General features: G+C 43.1%; 1 protein-coding gene and 1 long non-coding RNA gene across 6 annotated transcripts in view; both read left to right on the forward strand.

Annotated features, from left to right (window-relative positions):
- Positions 1-17,244, forward strand: part of LOC140104586 (uncharacterized) — a 344,594-nt gene that overhangs the window by 127,571 nt on the left and 199,779 nt on the right. The gene's annotated exons all lie outside the window — the stretch shown is intronic.
- Positions 1-17,244, forward strand: part of PDZRN3 (PDZ domain containing ring finger 3) — a 203,760-nt gene that overhangs the window by 19,772 nt on the left and 166,744 nt on the right. For 2 of the 4 annotated variants that reach the window (XM_072128171.1, XM_072128172.1), the window contains exons 2-3: positions 1,011-1,097; positions 9,901-10,008. In XM_072128171.1, the coding sequence (XP_071984272.1) occupies positions 1,011-1,097; positions 9,901-10,008 (195 nt within the window). The remainder of the gene's footprint in view (positions 1-1,010; positions 1,098-9,900; positions 10,009-17,244) is intronic. The other 2 variants (XM_072128173.1, XM_072128174.1) reach the window with 1 other exon arrangement.

Genomic DNA, 17,244 nt, shown 5'->3' on the forward strand with positions numbered 1-17,244 from the left:
TAAGGGTCGTGCTGCCCACTTTTGTCGGCCTGTTCGCCTTTTTCGGGGATTGCACGTCTTGGACAAGTATATAACAGGTGTCTGCGCTGGGATTGTGTCGCACGTGATCCTTTTGAGGCGCACAAATTGAGGGGCGTGCTGTTGGACGATCCGACTGATTCCGACTGAGTGCAGGATTTAACTTTCAAATTGTGTCGAAAGCCCAAGCACTTAGATGCATCACTAAAAAGATGGTGAACTCTGTCACTCCTGAGCGGGGAAGCGACACATGCACGATATCGGGCACATGATTTTAGTCGCGGCACAGTGTATTATCGCCGGACAATGCACTTTAGGTGAACTCCAGCAGACGGGTAAGTAAATGTGCCCCAATGTGTGAGACAGCATCCAAATCTGTCCAGTCCGGGCCTGCTTACATAATGGTGGGCTCCTGCTGCAGAAAGATCCTAGTTGCATGGGTCGAAGAAGAGGCAGCAGCGCTCCGATGTGATCCATTGAATCAAGTGTTCTCTTTATTCATCAGAAATACAAGCAACGTTTCCACACTCGGTGCTTGTCAAAGACCAAGTGTCCAAATGTTGCCTGTATTTCTGATGAATAAAGAGAACACTTGATTCAATGGATCACAATTTCTTTCATTAGAAGCCTATTGACATCTGTTAATTTATTTAGACATACAGAGACACACACTAAAATATTACAAAGTTTTTCATGACTCAAAGTCACCCCTAACCCCCAACTGAACCTTATAATGTACCTGTTATAGTCAATGATACAAAATGGCCGCCCTCTCTCTGTACCTGGGCCAAAGGTTGAGCCAAGATTAGGAGCTTACACGTCTCCTTCCCTGTGAGAAGTTTTTAGTCTTGGCTCTGAGTGAAATGTTTGGATTTATGATTTGCTTTTGGTAAAGTTGTATGTACTCAGCGCTTAGCAGGGCCTGAGGGCACATACACTGGCGCTCTGTACCGCATGTAGTCACCATGAATTTTCTTACCTGTGCATTGTAGGGAGAAGAGACGACCGCGCTCACTCTCGTTCTCCACCGAGAATCCGGATCCCTGGGATTTAATATTATTGGTGGCCGCTCGTGTGTGGTATGTTAATTGTTAAAATGTGTTTTCCTTTTCCTGTTGAGCATGGGGGCGAACGTCTGAAGAGAAAGGAACACAGGGCACATTGGTCTCTGCGGGAGACTGTCTACTGTTCATGCCTCAGGACCAGACCCGCCAAATACTGGAGGATTTCTATCCCAAAATGTGCAACAGTACAAGCCTTATATACCCAGTCACTCTCACTAAGAGGGTCTCATTGTGTCCTCACCTAGTATGACCATGAATGACAACATTATTACATGAACATCTATCTATCTATCTATCTATCTATCTATCTATCTATCTATCTATCTATCTATCTATCTATCTATCTATCTTTCCATCTCATATCTATTTATCCATCTCATATCTATCTATCTCATATCTATCTATCTATCTGATATCTGTCTATCTATCTATCTATCTATCTATCTATCTATCTATCTATCCATCTCATATCTATCTATCCATCTCATATCTATCTATCCATCTCATATCTATCTATCCATCTCATATCTATCTATCTATCTCATATCTATCTATCTATCTATCTATCTATCTATCTATCTATCTATCTATCTATCTCATATCTATCTATCTATCTATCTATCTCATATCTGTCTATCTATCTATCTATCTATCTATCTATCTATCTATCTATCTATCTATCTATCTATCCAATATCTATCTATCTATCCATCTCATATCTATCTATCTCATATCTATCTATCTATCTCATATCTATCTATCTATCTCATATCTATCTATCTATCTATCTATCTCATATCTATCTATCTAGTCATTTGTCAGGTGTCTGTCTTTTATCTATCATCTATCTTTGGGAGTGCTTCCAGTTTTTTGGAAGTATATTATCTATCTATCTGTCCATCCATCCATCCATCCATCAATTCATCTCTTTGTCTATCTCCTATCTATTCCATAGCTATCGATTTCATTGAGTTTTCATTATAGTATACAGTCTATCTATTTATCTATCTCATATCTATCTATCTATCTATCTATCTATCTCATATCTATCTATCTATCTATCTATCTATCTATCTCATATCTATCTATCTATCTCATATCTATCTATCTATCTATCTATCTCCTATCTATCTATCTATCTATCTATCTATCTATCTCATATCTATTTATCTATCTATCTATCTATCTCATATCTATCTATCTATCTATCTATCTCCTATCTATCTATCTCATATCTATCTATCTATCTATCTCCTATCTATCTATCTCCTATCTATCTATCTCATATCTATCTATCTCATATCTATCTATCTATCTATCTATCTCCTATCTATCTATCTATCTCCTATCTATCTATCTATCTATCTATCTATTAGTAAAATTCAAGTCAGCACGGTATAGAAACTCCTCCAAAGGAGGGTTGCAGCGCCCCTATAGGTCCTGGCTTGGTCCTCTTTTGACAAAAAAGTAGAAAGTGGGCAGTACTCCAAGGTTCCAAATTCAAAGAAAGGTCATCTTTATTGAACAAGTGGCTATGTTTCGGTGTCAAACACCTTCATCAAGCCAGGGATCTCACTTGACAATGGGAATCTTTGCAAAACTAACAGTTTCTTTAATGGAATACTCAGTACACATAGCAACAGGTAACAAGCTGATAATAGTCCTTCCCGCAGGCGCACACAAGGAAGTGGATTGGTTGGCTGTGGTGATGATTCCGTTGTGGAGTAGGAATTTAGTAGTACCTCAGCCTGGAACAAGCGGTCAGGCTGGAATCAGGAGCCAGGTTGGATCTGCTGCTTGGGCAACAATCTCCGACCCAGAAAGACCCAGAAGCTTGGAATGAGCTCCTATTTATAGATTCTTACAGACTTCATTCCAAAGCATGCTGAGCTACAAACCAATCCCAACCAGGAAATGTAACAAGTGTTTCAACAAAAATATCACCTTTTAACCCTTCACTACTGGGCATGATATACTGCAGGTGCAGATGAGTAGTAGATGGCAGCAAAGCATAGCTGAAGCAACTATTACCTATGAAAACAAGGTAACTCCAGCCTTAAAGGGGAAGGAAGTGTAAAGGTAGCATGCAAGGGCTGGCCAAACTCTCTACAACTGACCAGGAAGCTAAATGGAGCTAAATTTTGTGATGACCCGTCCAGCGGGACATTACATGTCTATCTATCTATTCATCTCTCTTTTCTTTATTATCTGTCTTCATATCTAACTATTTATGTATTTGTTTTCTCCGTCTATCTTTTTTCTATTATCTATCAGTCTTCATTCTATGTTTCTATTATCTATCCATCAATTTATTCATCTGTTATCTATTTATTTTTTCTCTATTATCTATTCATGTTTGTATCTTTTGTCAATCTAGCTTTATAATATCTATCAAATCTATCCAATTTATTTATCAATCTATCTTGTTTTTAGGACCAACCATCAATATAAGGTCAGCAGGCTTCAAAATTTTGCACTCTCTACCCACCATTCAGTTGATCTTAGTATTACGGTTCAGTTCCCTTCATGAATCTGATGAGGCTGAAGTGTAATACCATACACGGCCACTACTAGGAGTATGGAGCTTTTCCTGGTAAACAATAAATAGTGACATGATGCTCACCAGGACACTGTGACCCTTCAAACAGCAGATTTAGTAGTGTTCAATGTGAGCGGCTTGAAGTTGTTCTATGATTTTGTAAGGTATAAATAAGGTCCATTGATTACCAGTGCAGTGGTTGTCACTATATAGGGGCATATTTCATGTCCGGCTGCAAACATAACTAGCAAGGAGAGGATTTTACATATGATTCCATATAAAGCAGCTGGGACTCCCATAGGGATCAGTCCGGATGTAGCCATCATATGTGAAGTCTTATAGATAATAAGGATTGCATATAGTAACCCTGGAGGACGTCAGTGTTCCTGTATGCCCTCGTATATCTACGTGCCCCCCCTTGTTTTGGAAGCGGGGCCGGACTGCGGTAACCGCTCTCACATAGGACTTCTGTTGAGCTATCTGAATAAAGGTGCTGCTGTGTTAAGGAATTTTTTTTTTTTTATAATATCTCGTGTGCCAAAATTTCTGTATGAATTTGCTGTTCATAAAACTCCCTCCCCGCTGCCAGGTTCTTAACGGGCACTAGACATAAAAAATGTCAACACGAAAAATATTAATCTACAGCGTTTTATAAGGCAAGCTCTGATAGCCGGCCGTCTAATCGCTTGTCATGGGGCCAAATCGTTTCTTCTTAAAGAGCCCCAATGCCCAGGAATGATCTAAAGTACAAGAAGATGGGCAAAACATTCAATCGGGTTATGACTATTTTGCTAAGTTTTGTATCCAGATAATTTTTTTTTTATGCCAGTCCTTGGTATCTAGTATTTAGCTCAGTCCTAGTCCAGTCCTAGTGTCTGGCACTTTGGTACTAAAGGTTTCTTTTATGTTCAGATTTTTGGAATATTGACACCTTAAAGGGGGTTTCCAGAATAATGGATGGGGTGGTGCCCGATTCCCACCTCACTCCGGTTCTTTTTCAGGTCCATCCCCTGGTCAGCACTAGGAGATCATGGGACCAGTGAGTAGCCTCTTTGGACCACAGGAGGTTACTTCACTTCCTATGTTGTCCCATGGTCTGAGGAGGTCACTCATTGGTTGAAGCAGGTCCCCTGACTCCCGAATATTCTGTCAGCCGCATATGTCCAAAACCTGGAAATACCTGAGAGGCGCAGAATCCAAGAGCTAGAGCGTGGTTAACCATAATCCTGGAAAACCCCTTTAATTTTAATCCTCAATATCCAGTCCTTAATGGGGTTATCCCACGAACAAACATTAGGCTCAGGATAGGGCCTAACTTGTTGATCAGTGGGGGTCTCCGTGATAACGACTAAGTGTGATGATGATGACTAATGGAGCAGACGGACGCGCATGACCGTTCTGCTCCATTAATCTCTCTGAAGCTGACGGAGATCGGTGAGCGCAGCGCTCGGCAATTTCCGTCAGCTCCATGGAGATTTATGGAACAAAATGGTCATGCGCGTCCGTCTGCTCCATTAGTCTGATGGAGTGGCAAGGGGTCTGACGGAGGTACGTGGAATCCCATCGGACCACTAATTTTCGTGATCTGTGGGGGTCTCAGCAATGACACCCCAACTGATCAGAAACTGGATAGGGCCTACCTTTTCTTTGTGGCAAAAACCCTTTAAACAAGACCTTTTACCACATTCACCAACTCCACTCCTTTAAAAGTTGTTACCCCACTGACTCTAGAGATCTTGAAACCTGCGCCATTCCCAAGCAATCAGTGCTATTAGTTTTGGCATTGAATATGCTAATTAGACAATCTACTGTCAAATGGGCGGCTCTAATTTGGAGCAGACAGTCCATGGCTTTCTAAAGAGCTGAAACTTATTGCAGTGATTTTGTGGAAGCGCAAGATAAAAATGTCACCAAAAACAATCGATAAAGGATGGGAGGGGTGGGAGTTGGTTGATATTTCGAGAGGTCCTCTCTGCCCTTCTTATCCTTTTCAAGGTGTCCAGTTATGATATTTAGTGTATGGTACTGCATTTGTTGGGTCCTTTATGTGCTGTCTAGTGTTTGGTGCTATAGTGTCCAGTGGTTAGTTGCCATTTGTCCCTGGTGTTCCCGAATGTTTACTGTTTTTTTTTCTTTTTTCTCCTGTAAAGAAACGTCTATCCCCTATCAAATATTTAGTATCTTTCCTACTCTGGTGTGCTGGTGGTTCCTTGTTCCTACTATCTATCCATGAGCTAGTATACGGTGCAAAGACATTGGCTTCTATCAGATTGTGTAGCCCTCTCCCTGGTGTCCAAAAATTTGGTGTCTTAAAGGACATCTATCACCAGATCAAGGATTGTAAACCAAACATACAGACATACTGGTGTGCACCCCCTCTGGCAGGATCTGCTCTTCATTTATCTTCTTATGCCCTGGTTTTTCAGAAAAAGGAGTCTGAGGGGCTCCAGCCTCCATAGAAGTTAATGGAGCCTGAAGCCCCTCAGGCTCATTTGCATAATTTGTAAGCTTAAAGAACAGCCGATCCTGCCAGAGGGGGCGCACACCAGTGTGTCTGTATGTTTGGTTTACAATCCTTGATCTGATGATAGTGTCTAGTAGTTGGCAGCAAAAGTGTCCAATTATTCCTCTCCCTAACCCCATGTACAAGCCTCAGATGTCCGATGATTTCTTTCTTGTTTGTAATGTTGCACTTTGTTCCTGGTGGACTGTTGCTCTCTTGAAATCAGTGCATAGTCACAGCAGGATGTGTGATGGGTCAGTACCGCACTAAGCATAAGATCTGTCCATCATTCTCAGATCAGAGTCAACGTTTGCAGGAGAAGAGTCATGTTCAGATCGCTGGTGGACATGTGATGCTAAAGTGACGGGATAATCCCATCATCCTATAGCAGTCATGGCAAACCTTCTAGACACCGAGTGCCCAAACTACAACCAAAACCCACATATTTTTTGCAAAGTGCCGATGCGACAATTTAAGCAGTAACTTATTACTCCCTGCTCTGTCACTTGTTTAAATTGTATAGGCACCTGAGGACACCAATACAGTAGAAAGAAGGAGAAGAAGTTTGGATTATCATTGTAGCTTCCTTCTAGGGTCCTGGGCTGCCTGGGACTGCAAGAGGTCTTGAGACCTGTCTGGCAAACCCTGCCCTGGGGTGATGGCGCAGGTGCACATAGAGGGGGCCCTGAGTGCCACCTCTGGCACCCGTGCCATAGGTTTGCCACCACTGTCCTATAGAGAGAACACCCAGGCTACACCTAAGCTTTGTTCTTCCTGTCCGGCTTTTGTCCAGCTTGATTCAGAAAGTCCCGGCATTAACTCTGATTTGGAACGAATTCCAAAAGAAATTCCAGTTTAACAAAAGCTTAATAAAAATAGCAAAAACTAATTCTCAACATGAGAAAACTTGCACCTTATAAGCCGGAGAGGGTTACTATGGGGGTGCTGGTGCACTGACACCCTGGTCCTCTACTACAACATCTGGTTTATACACCGCGCATGGTAGATTGGGACCCTAATGTAGATGTCACCTTGGGGCCCAGATTAAAGAAAAATCTACCACCAGGATAAAGAATTGTAAACCAAGCACACTGACATACTGGTGAGTGGCCCCTCTGGTAGGTTCTGCTTTTCTTTTAGCTTCTTAGGGCCTTATTTTTACAAGAAAAAGGTTTCACAAATTATGCAAATGAGCCTTTGGGGCTCCAGACTCTATAGATGTCAATGGAGCTTGGAGCCCCGAAGGATCACCTGCATAATTTTAAAACCTCGTTTTCTTAAAAACAAAAGCATACAAAGCTACAAGTAGAGCAGGTCCTGCCAGAGGGGGCGCACACCAGTGTGTCAGTGTGCTTGGTTTACAATCCTTCTTCCTGGTGGTAGATTTCCTTTAAGATTAGTACAAAAAGAACTCAAAAGTGACTTGCCTCTAACACTGGGGGCAGGCTAGAGCACAGAGGGAATGGAAAGCATAGGGCATGTATGTACAAACTATATGGATAATCTAGGGTTAGGGGTCATATATTCAGAAGCCTGCAGGGTGCACAGGTCAAGGACATGGCGCATGCCCCAATTATGTGAGCTGGAATTGGTGATAACATAGGGCAAACCCTCACAATGCTGGTGAACTCACCCCTTAGATAATCATTACCCATGCCTAATGAGGTCACCATTCACAATTAGCACTGAGTGATGTCATCATCTATGATGTAATATTCTGGATCTTCGTTCTGCTTTTATCTCACTGCTTATCATATAAATGTGCATAAAATATGACATTTGGCGCATAAAATCAGCGTAAAGGCCGCGCCTCGATGAGCCGTAATGACACCCGACACCCGGCCCCGGGCTCCGCATTATACAATTATTCCAATGCCGAAAATACACGACTCGCTTATCTCATGCTGAAATGATTTTATAAGCTCCTACCCGTGCCAGCTTCTATACTATGCCAATGCTGATAGGGCATCCCAAATGCCAGGAAGCGAGAGAGGTCTCACTGCAAACCTTGTAGATTTGTATAATGGATACCTTGTAATGTATAACACTGGCTTCTTCTATTGAGCGCCCCCTATAGTTACACCCTTTCATTATTTGCACTGACTCTCCCTTGGCACTACACTAGTATAGGGCATGTTTCCTGCCTCTAATGTTCTAGATATTTCCACCTTCAAAAAGTTTTCTTTAAAAAAATAGCGCCACCTCTGTCTTATAGGTTGTGTTTGGTATTGCAGCTCTATCCCGCAGGAAGTGAATAGAAATTGGCTGTGTGCATGCTGACTACTATCAACCCAATCAGACTTAGTTATTGTATGCCATTGCTCCTCAAATCAGTGGGTTTCCGACTTCCAGGACCTTCACCATCCTCAGGATCCTCCATTTATGAATTTCCCTGGACATCTACTTTTGAAAGAACTAGGACACAACCTCATTCACTTCAGTTGAGGTGTATTATAAAGGAAAAAATCCAGCATGATAAACCAGGGACACTTACTTACCGTATATACTCTAGTATAAGCCGACCCGAGTATAAGCCGAGACCCCTAATTTTACCATCAAAAACTGGGAAAACCTATTGATTCGAGTATAAGCCGAGGGTGGGAAATGCATTGGTCACAGACCCCCCCAGTATGTAGCCAGCCTGCCCCCAGTAGTATACAGCCTGCCCCCAGTAGTATACAGCCTGCCCCCAGTAGTATACAGCTTGGCCCCAGTAGTATACAGCACTGCCCCCAGTAGTATACAGTACTGCCCCCAGTAGTATACAGCCTGCCCCCAGTAGTATACAGCTTGGCCCCAGTAGTATACAGCTTGCCCCCAGTAGTATACAGCCTGCCCCCAGTAGTATACAGCCTGCCCCCAGTAGTATACAGCTTGGCCCCAGTAGTATACAGCCTGCCCCCAGTAGTATACAGCCTGCCCCCAGTAGTATACAGCTTGGCCCCAGTAGTATACAGCTTGCCCCCAGTAGTATACAGCCTGCCCCCAGTAGTATACAGCCTGCCCCCAGTAGTATACAGCTTGGCCCCAGTAGTATACAGCCTGCCCCCAGTAGTATACAGCTTGGCCCCAGTAGTATACAGCTTGCCCCCAGTAGTATATAGCTTGGCCCCAGTAGTATACAGCCTGCCCCCAGTAGTATACAGCTTGGCCCCAGTAGTATACAGCCTGCCCCCAGTAGTATACAGCTTGGCCCCAGTAGTATACAGCTTGCCCCCAGTAGTATACAGCCTGCCCCCAGTAGTATACAGCACAGCCCCCAGTAGTATACAGCTTGCCCAGCATTAAAAAAAAACAAAAAACTTATATACTCACCCTCCGGTGGCCCCGACGTGCAGCGCTGCTCCCTCGATGTCCGCGCGGGTCCTCTTCTGGCTTCCGCGCCGTCTTCTGTCTTCTCTAACTGTCTCTTAGAGAAGCAAGAAGACGGGCAAAAAAAAAACGGGTATATGAGAATCTAAAAGAAGAGCGGATCCTGCCAGAGGGGACACACACCAGTATGTCAGTATGCTTGGTTTACAATCCTTCATCCTGGTGGTAGATTTCTTTTAATATACTGTAAGATTTTTAAGAATATCTCTATAGGAGGAACAGATGAGTAATTTGATACATAGTCTGGTTGCTAGGGATATACTATACCATGTTGTCACGTAACACATCGCTAGCAACCGGTCCGTCTCACATTACTCTAAATTGTTGACACCAACATCCACATTTTCAAAAAATTCCCCTTACACAACTTTTTGCTTTATTGTTATTTTTTTAAACTCTTGCAGGACAACCAAGATGGACCCTCCAGCGAAGGAATTTTTGTTTCAAAAATAGTGGACAGCGGCCCGGCCGCCAAGGAAGGAGGACTTCAGATTCACGACCGGATTATCGAGGTATGTCTGAGCTGTCTGGTTACGTTTCATGTCAGAACTGATGAGGGGTCCATGACCTCTTTGCTAAAGGGAAGGATATGAGAATTTTTTTTGGAGATGTTCTGGAAGTGAAGTCTATAAGACGGCGGTGGAATTGGATAACATTTGACCTTTATGTCATGATATGTGTCTCCTATATTTAGGCCCGGGGCCGCATGCCAGGGCTTGTGCAGCTACAAGGTTCTTTTAACTTTTTTATGTTTTTGTGGATACTTGCTACTTGTGAGGTCGTGTACGAATTATGACTTGGAATTATTGATCTAAATTTTCAAAGGGGACGTCCATCTTTAACCACCACTGAGTTGAGTAAAGTCTGTGTTACTGGTCTGTAAACCGATGAGTACAGGCCTGTTGAAATATATGGTGCCCTGCTGGACTAATGTAACATTTACAGGATGTATTTAAAGGAAATCTACCACCAGGATGAAGGATTGTAAACCAAGCACACTAACATACTGGTGTGCGCCCCCTCTGGCAGGATCTGCTCTACTTGTAGCTTTGTATGCCTTTGTTTTTAAGAAAAAGAGGTTTTAAAAATTATGCAGGCGAGCCTTCGGGGCTCCAAGCTCCATTGACATCTATAGAGTCTGGAGCCCTGGAGGTTCATTTGCATAATTTGTGAAATCTTTTTCTTGTAAAAATAAGGTCCTAAGAAGCTAACAGAAAAGCAGAACCTACCAGAGGGGGCACTCACCAGTATGTCAGTGTGCTTGGTTTACAATCCTTTATCCTGGTGGTAGATTTCCTTTAAGTCCAAAGCTGCACTCACAATTCTGCATGCTTCACAGCTGAACTCGTCAATGATTCCTTTTGTACTGAGAGCTAACAAAAAGTTACTATTGCGTAACATGAAAAATTGTTTCCAACTTTCTGGTTCAGGTCTGATACTGCCCAAATCATCACTGCTTTAAACTTCTGATAGATTTAGGGAATTGTTTGGGTCCCCATTGTGGTCAATTATTGGCATCTCTAGGAACTAAGTGTATATCAGGAGATCTCAGCAACCGAAAAGCTAGAAAGTTTTTGAACTAGAAGAATAGGTGAGAGCTTAATACAATTTTGTGATATCATTAAAGGGATTGTCCACGGCTATTGAATTAACCAAAGAATGCATCCTAAGCTTGCTCTTTCGTCCTCGGTCCAGCATGATGGGACCAGTGATAGGATGCAGCGGTCACATGCCGACGCCATGATATAATCCCGACCAGGAAACGGACACAACACGTGCAACCATGTTTGAGAGCTGTATCGTAGCCTTTACAGACAGTCCCCGGGCTACGTACAGGATAGGTTCTGTTGGTTTGTTCTTAAGTTGAATTTGTATGTAAGTAGGAACTGTATATTTTATAATTGTAACCCCAGACAGAATTTTTTTGGTCTCTGTGATAAGTGGATTTAAAAAATGTTGGATTGTCATAAGAACCAGGATTAACAATAAAGATTAATTGCAGACACCTGTGATAACTGTTACACCTGATTATTATAGTCTAGGGATAAAGTACAGTGAATTACCAATATCCAGAGGTCTGTTTGTAACTAGGGGTCGTCTGTAAGTCGGGTGTTCTTAAATAGGGGACCGCCTGTATAAAATGTGACTTTGTATATTTAAACCAGAAGAAGCACTTGGTCCAAGCGGGAAACGCGTTGTTCTCATAATTTTATTGTTTTTATGGATATTAAATTCATAAGAATAAACAAATTTTGATCTAAAATTTTGAACTACGATCATCCAGCGCCATTCAGCGTTCACAAGAAAACTCTTATTGGGATACAATAATCCCAAACATCCCCTTTAATATCTTTACATGACATATCGGGGCACATTTACTTACCCGTCCCGTCGCTATCCCCGAGGTGCATTGTCCGACGAAGATTCTGAGCTGCCGCGATTCACTAAAATCGTGCGTCCAATTTCCTGCATGTGTCTCTTCCCCGCTCAGGTCTGACAGAGTTCACCTTCTTCTTCCCGGTGCATGTAAGTGCTTGGGCTTGCGTCACAATTTCGAATGTTAAATTCCGCTCTCAGTCCGAATCAGTCAGGTTGTTCGACGGCCCACCCCCCGATTTGTGTCCCTTGAAAGTCGGTGCCTAAAATCCGATTGCGTGTGCCAAAAACCCCAGTAAAATGCAGCGCAAAACGAAAAAAGTTGGGAAACCCGACGAAAATGCAGTCCGCCTTCCCTTAGTAAATGTGCCCCATTGTTTTGGAATGCATAAAGTATATACGCTAAGTGCAAAATAGCAAACTGATATAAGAAAAACTATTTGTCTCCCACAAACCTGTTACAAATTTCCAAAAAAGCAACCAGCAGAATTGTGAATTCAGCTCCGGAGCATAGAACTGTCCAAGATAATGAATGCAACATATCTATATATATATATATAAGCGGTGAAACAAAAGTTCAAAGAACACCATCCCCTTTTAAAGGTGACCTCTCCCTTACACATGTGAATGGAATGATAGCATCTCTTTTGTGGGATAGCTCAGCCAATCCTCGCCGAATAGACGACTCTAATTACGGCCGTGTTTAAAGTTAAATGGGATTAGAGTGTTTGTTAATGATAGATTCCCTTTAAGCCGTCTAATCTCTCCTAAAGAAAGAGAGCGCAATTTCTTCTTCTTCTTCTTGTTTTGAACCTGACTACAAGCGTTCATAAGAGCCCGGTGATAGATTGCAGTAATTGCTGAAGAGTTTCCTTTCACTGCATCTTAAAATAATGAATGAAACCCGAGATTTAATAAGATATAATATGCAGCCTCCAAAACGTTCAGCGCCAGGGCTTCCCTGTGATCTTCCTACGGCTGCAGGTAGATCAATTTGTTACAGTGCACATCCCTAATCTGCGCTTGACTCGAGGTCTCCCTTCAGGCCGCACTATGACAGTTCCCGGGTTTGATGAGCCAATTTTCCAGAGATTTTCCCCTAAAGATGTTGCTGCTTTGTAAGAAGCTGCGTGCCTGGAGGATCTGATTTTTTTTAATGCTACGGATGGGAGGAAAGGGGTGAAGCAAGGATAAAAAATATCCTGTTTCGTTAAAAAGTAGAACATTTTGGTGAAGGATTTTGCAAAAGTTGCAAGTTGATTTAAAGGGGGGTGACACTTTAGGATTGGCCATCAGTGATTGGTTGTTGGGGGTCTGACCTCTATGATCGACACTAATCACTTGTCCTCTACATAATTTACAAAGACATGACTGCACAAAGGGCTGAGCCTGCCCCAGTAACTCGGTAATCCTTTTTAACTTTTTGTGGAACATCCCAAAAAACAGGGATTCATTTTAAAGTTCCAGACAACATCCCATTATAGTAGCTTGACTCACAAAATGGGTGTGTTACTTCCCAAATAGTTGTGGGGCATGATCGACCCCAAAAAATTCAGTGGCTTGTGAGTCTTTGGCCACTAAAAAGGGCTGTCCTTGAACCAAAGGCCTCGTTGTCCATAGCGACCAATCAGAAAGCAGCTAACATTTTTTAAGCTGCACTGGAGAAATCAACCCTGCTCTGTTATTGGTTGCTGCTGGTAATAGGGTCTAATTTACTTGTTAGATTTTGCCTTTTGCCCTATTCAACCTATTATAGTATAATATATGTCTCTCCTCAGATCAGATAGGTCAGTAGGCCCGATATTGGCAGATTTGAATAAAATTACTTGAGAGATGAGTAGAGAGACGTCAAAGTTTTTGGCCCCCTTTATGGTTTTCACATCCTATATGGGTAGCAATGGCGCTGGCGCTCTGCTTTTCCAGAACTTTGGAAAGTCTCTCACTCTTTTGGGAGCCACCCAGATGTTCCAGTAGAGCAACCATATGTTATAATGTGTATTGCTGTCTTAAAGGGGATGCGTCGTGATTGACACCCACTATTCATAGAAATGTCTGATTGCTGGGAATCCCTTTGTTGGGATCCATAGTGACTTAGGGTCCGCAGAGCGCATTTTCGTCAGGTTTCCCGTCGATTTTCCGTTTTGCGCCATATTTAACAGGGGATTTTGGCTCATGCGATCGGATGTTGGCACATCGTCGCCAGCTTGCACACGACAGAAATCAGGGGGCAGGCCATCGGACAACCCGACAGATTCGGACAACGTGCAAGATTTTAGAACATTTAGAATTGTGTCGCAAGACACGCACTTAAAAGCACTGGGAAGAAGAAGGTGAACTCCGGTGGACCTGAGCAGGGAAGCGATGGATGCAGGAACTCGGGCGCACGATCTTCATGAATCATCCTCGTCAGACCGGCCAAATCGGGGATCGCGACAGCACCAGTAAATTTGCCCCAATATACAAACTGTAGGTGTGCGTTTTCAGACTGTCCGCTATGGGGCGGCTTACGAGACAGACATGTAAAAGCGATTGGGGGGCAAGTCAAGCTCTAAGTATTGGGGTCTTCAGGGAACTGTCAGCATCCCATCCCCCTGATTGGACCCCCAGTGATCAGATACTATTCTACTGGTTCACCGCCCCTTTAACAGATTGCAGATCTAAGTGATATTTAAAGAACACTGTGCATCTAGTGTTATTGCTGCCTGAGGAGAAATTGCTGTAATATTATATTTCTTATTGGTTCAGCCATTTGACTACCACTAATACGAGTACAATATATGTACATATGTGGCGTAATCAGATCTCGGCACAGACTAATCATTTTTCATTTAATTCCTGAAAATAAATCCAATAATAAAGTAGAAATCTATCCGCGCCTTTAGACGTATCCGTATCCCTTTAAACCTGAGGCTGCAGAGACGACGTTGGAAAAATCTCTGAACTTGCACAGTCCTGACCCCATTGTATGTGATTTCAAGAAAATTAAGAAACAGCTGTAGGAGATTTCTCTTGTTGGCAGGAGAACAATATGTATCTGCTCGTATTATGTTGATAAAATGGCGCTCGGGATTTGGGGAGGTGGGAGTTTCACATAATAGCCGAAGTCCAGCATTAAAGCGCAGCCAAGACTTCATAGTTTTTTCATGATCGCATTGCAATGTAATATTAATATAACACAGATCACTGGGCACGCCAGCCGAGAGCGGGATGAAAATGGATCTGTTTGGGATTAAGCCGCCCCATGAATGTACAAGTGCCTGTGAGGAGGAAGATAATCCAGATTAGCCAAATTTAGAGGGTCACCGTATTATGTTAAGGACAAGTCGCTTGTGTTCATGGTGAACATTTCGACATTTCCTCCAAAAAAAATCACAACTCGTTTTCTCCTTAAAGGGGTTGTCCTGGTCATAGAAGTGTTCGGCTGCCAGGACCACCAGCAATCATGACTGTGATTCCCATAGAAGTTAATGGAGCCCCGGTCATACTGACGCCTCATTAACAGGGAGGTTAAAGGGGACTTTCAACCTCCTCTTCTCCTGATTGTTTGGGGTCACAACATTCAGAACCCCCCCCCCCCCCCAGTGATCTAACACCTATTCTCTGGATAGAATATAAAAGTCTGCAGTGGAACAACTCCTTTAAAGTTTGGAAACATAACTAGATAATGGGGCTCATTCACTAAGGGTCCGTGGACCGCACAGAAGGCTGGATATTCTGACGATTAGCACTTTAAAAGCAGATTGTGACGCACGCTATTGGATTTTGGCGCAAAACACCCCGGCTTTCGTGCAACGCAAATCGGGGGGCGGGGAAAGGGGTTGGCGGGCCAGACTGAGCGCGGGATTTAACATTTGAATTTGTGTTGCAAGATCAAGTACTTACACCTGAGCGGGAAGCAACACATGCAGGATATCGGGCGCACAATCTTAGTGAAAGGCGCTGGAGTCCTTTATCGTCGGACAACACACACCTGGGGATCGCGCAAGGGATGGGTAGTAAATGTGCCCCAATGTGTCTGATCCCTAGACACCCTAGTAATAGGACCCACACCAATTACAAGAACGAGTATGTAGTGGTAGTTCTGGCGTCTTAGGGGCCCACCCTACATAATCCTATAGACAATTTGTCGTACCTACTCCGGATCCTCAGATTCTCCGGTGGGCCAGTCCCACTACATTTAGAACCACAGTTTTTATGATCAGTGTGGAACCTACCTTCAAAATAGGTCATCATAATTCAACTGATTTGGTCCTGGTGTCAGACCCCTATAAGCTGTTTTGGCTTACTCTTGGCACCATAATCTGCACAATGGACAGAGCTAGAAGCAGGAGGCTTCATACTCCGTATATCAACGGCATCAGGAATATGACATCTGAAACCCCCTATAAATCTTCTATAAAACTAGTTTGCATTAAACTCTGTAAGTGGAACTTGAGTGTAGTAACGGCACGTTACTTGAGTTTTTGGATAAGGGGTTTCGTAGGCTTCCATTCGCTACTGTGGAAACTTGGAAGGGCACGATGACAATCATTGCACTTCCTGAAGACAATTGCTACAATATGACTTGTCTTTGATGCGGTGAAAATCAAATTTTTGCAATCTGGGTTTGATGAGTGACTCGATGTTTCACATTGAGTACGTTTCTGTATGTGATTTCAGACCGGCTGCAGAACGTCACTACTCGCTGTGCTCCAAATCCAACGTCCTGGAGCGCTGTTTGTGTTATGTTTTGTCTTCTCCATGGAGATCTCTGGTTGACTTAATAGATGGGGCTGTGGTAGGCTCCACCATGTAGTTAGTGTACAGTCAGACTATAATTGTTACAATATTGTTGTCTCGTCTCTTACCCTGTAGATGCATCTCTCCCTGTTTATGGCAGATGTGTGTTTATCATTAATGTATTTCCTTTTAACTTTCATTCAACTTTCATTCTCACAAATGTAATGTGAGAATCGGCTGCATCCCAGCTCCAAATCAAAGCAATTGTGCAGGTTGCATTATGGGTAAATCGGCCCCCGTGCAGGTAAACTGACCCTCCTACACAGGGTCGGCTCCAGGTTGCAGTTGGCCCCTGGGTGGCAGAGCCTCAGTCGGCCCCTTTCCAGTGAACTCGCATGGCGGGATTAAAAATTCAGAAACTAAAACAGTTTCCTGTCCTAAAATATTCCCTAGTTTATCATCAGCAGCCCCTCATGGTTATTTTATATAAAGCCCCCTCACCACCTATGGATTCATTAGATACAGATACCCTCAACCCCATGGATGCTTTACGTATAGCCTTATGTGCCCCCACCCCCGCCCTACTCCTACATGCAGAATATTCAGGATGGAGTAAGCAGGACTGGGGTCCTCATCAGTCCCTAGGAAATAGA

This window comes from Engystomops pustulosus, chromosome 10 (assembly GCF_040894005.1).
Source record: "Engystomops pustulosus chromosome 10, aEngPut4.maternal, whole genome shotgun sequence".
Classification (NCBI taxonomy): Eukaryota; Metazoa; Chordata; class Amphibia; order Anura; family Leptodactylidae; genus Engystomops; species Engystomops pustulosus.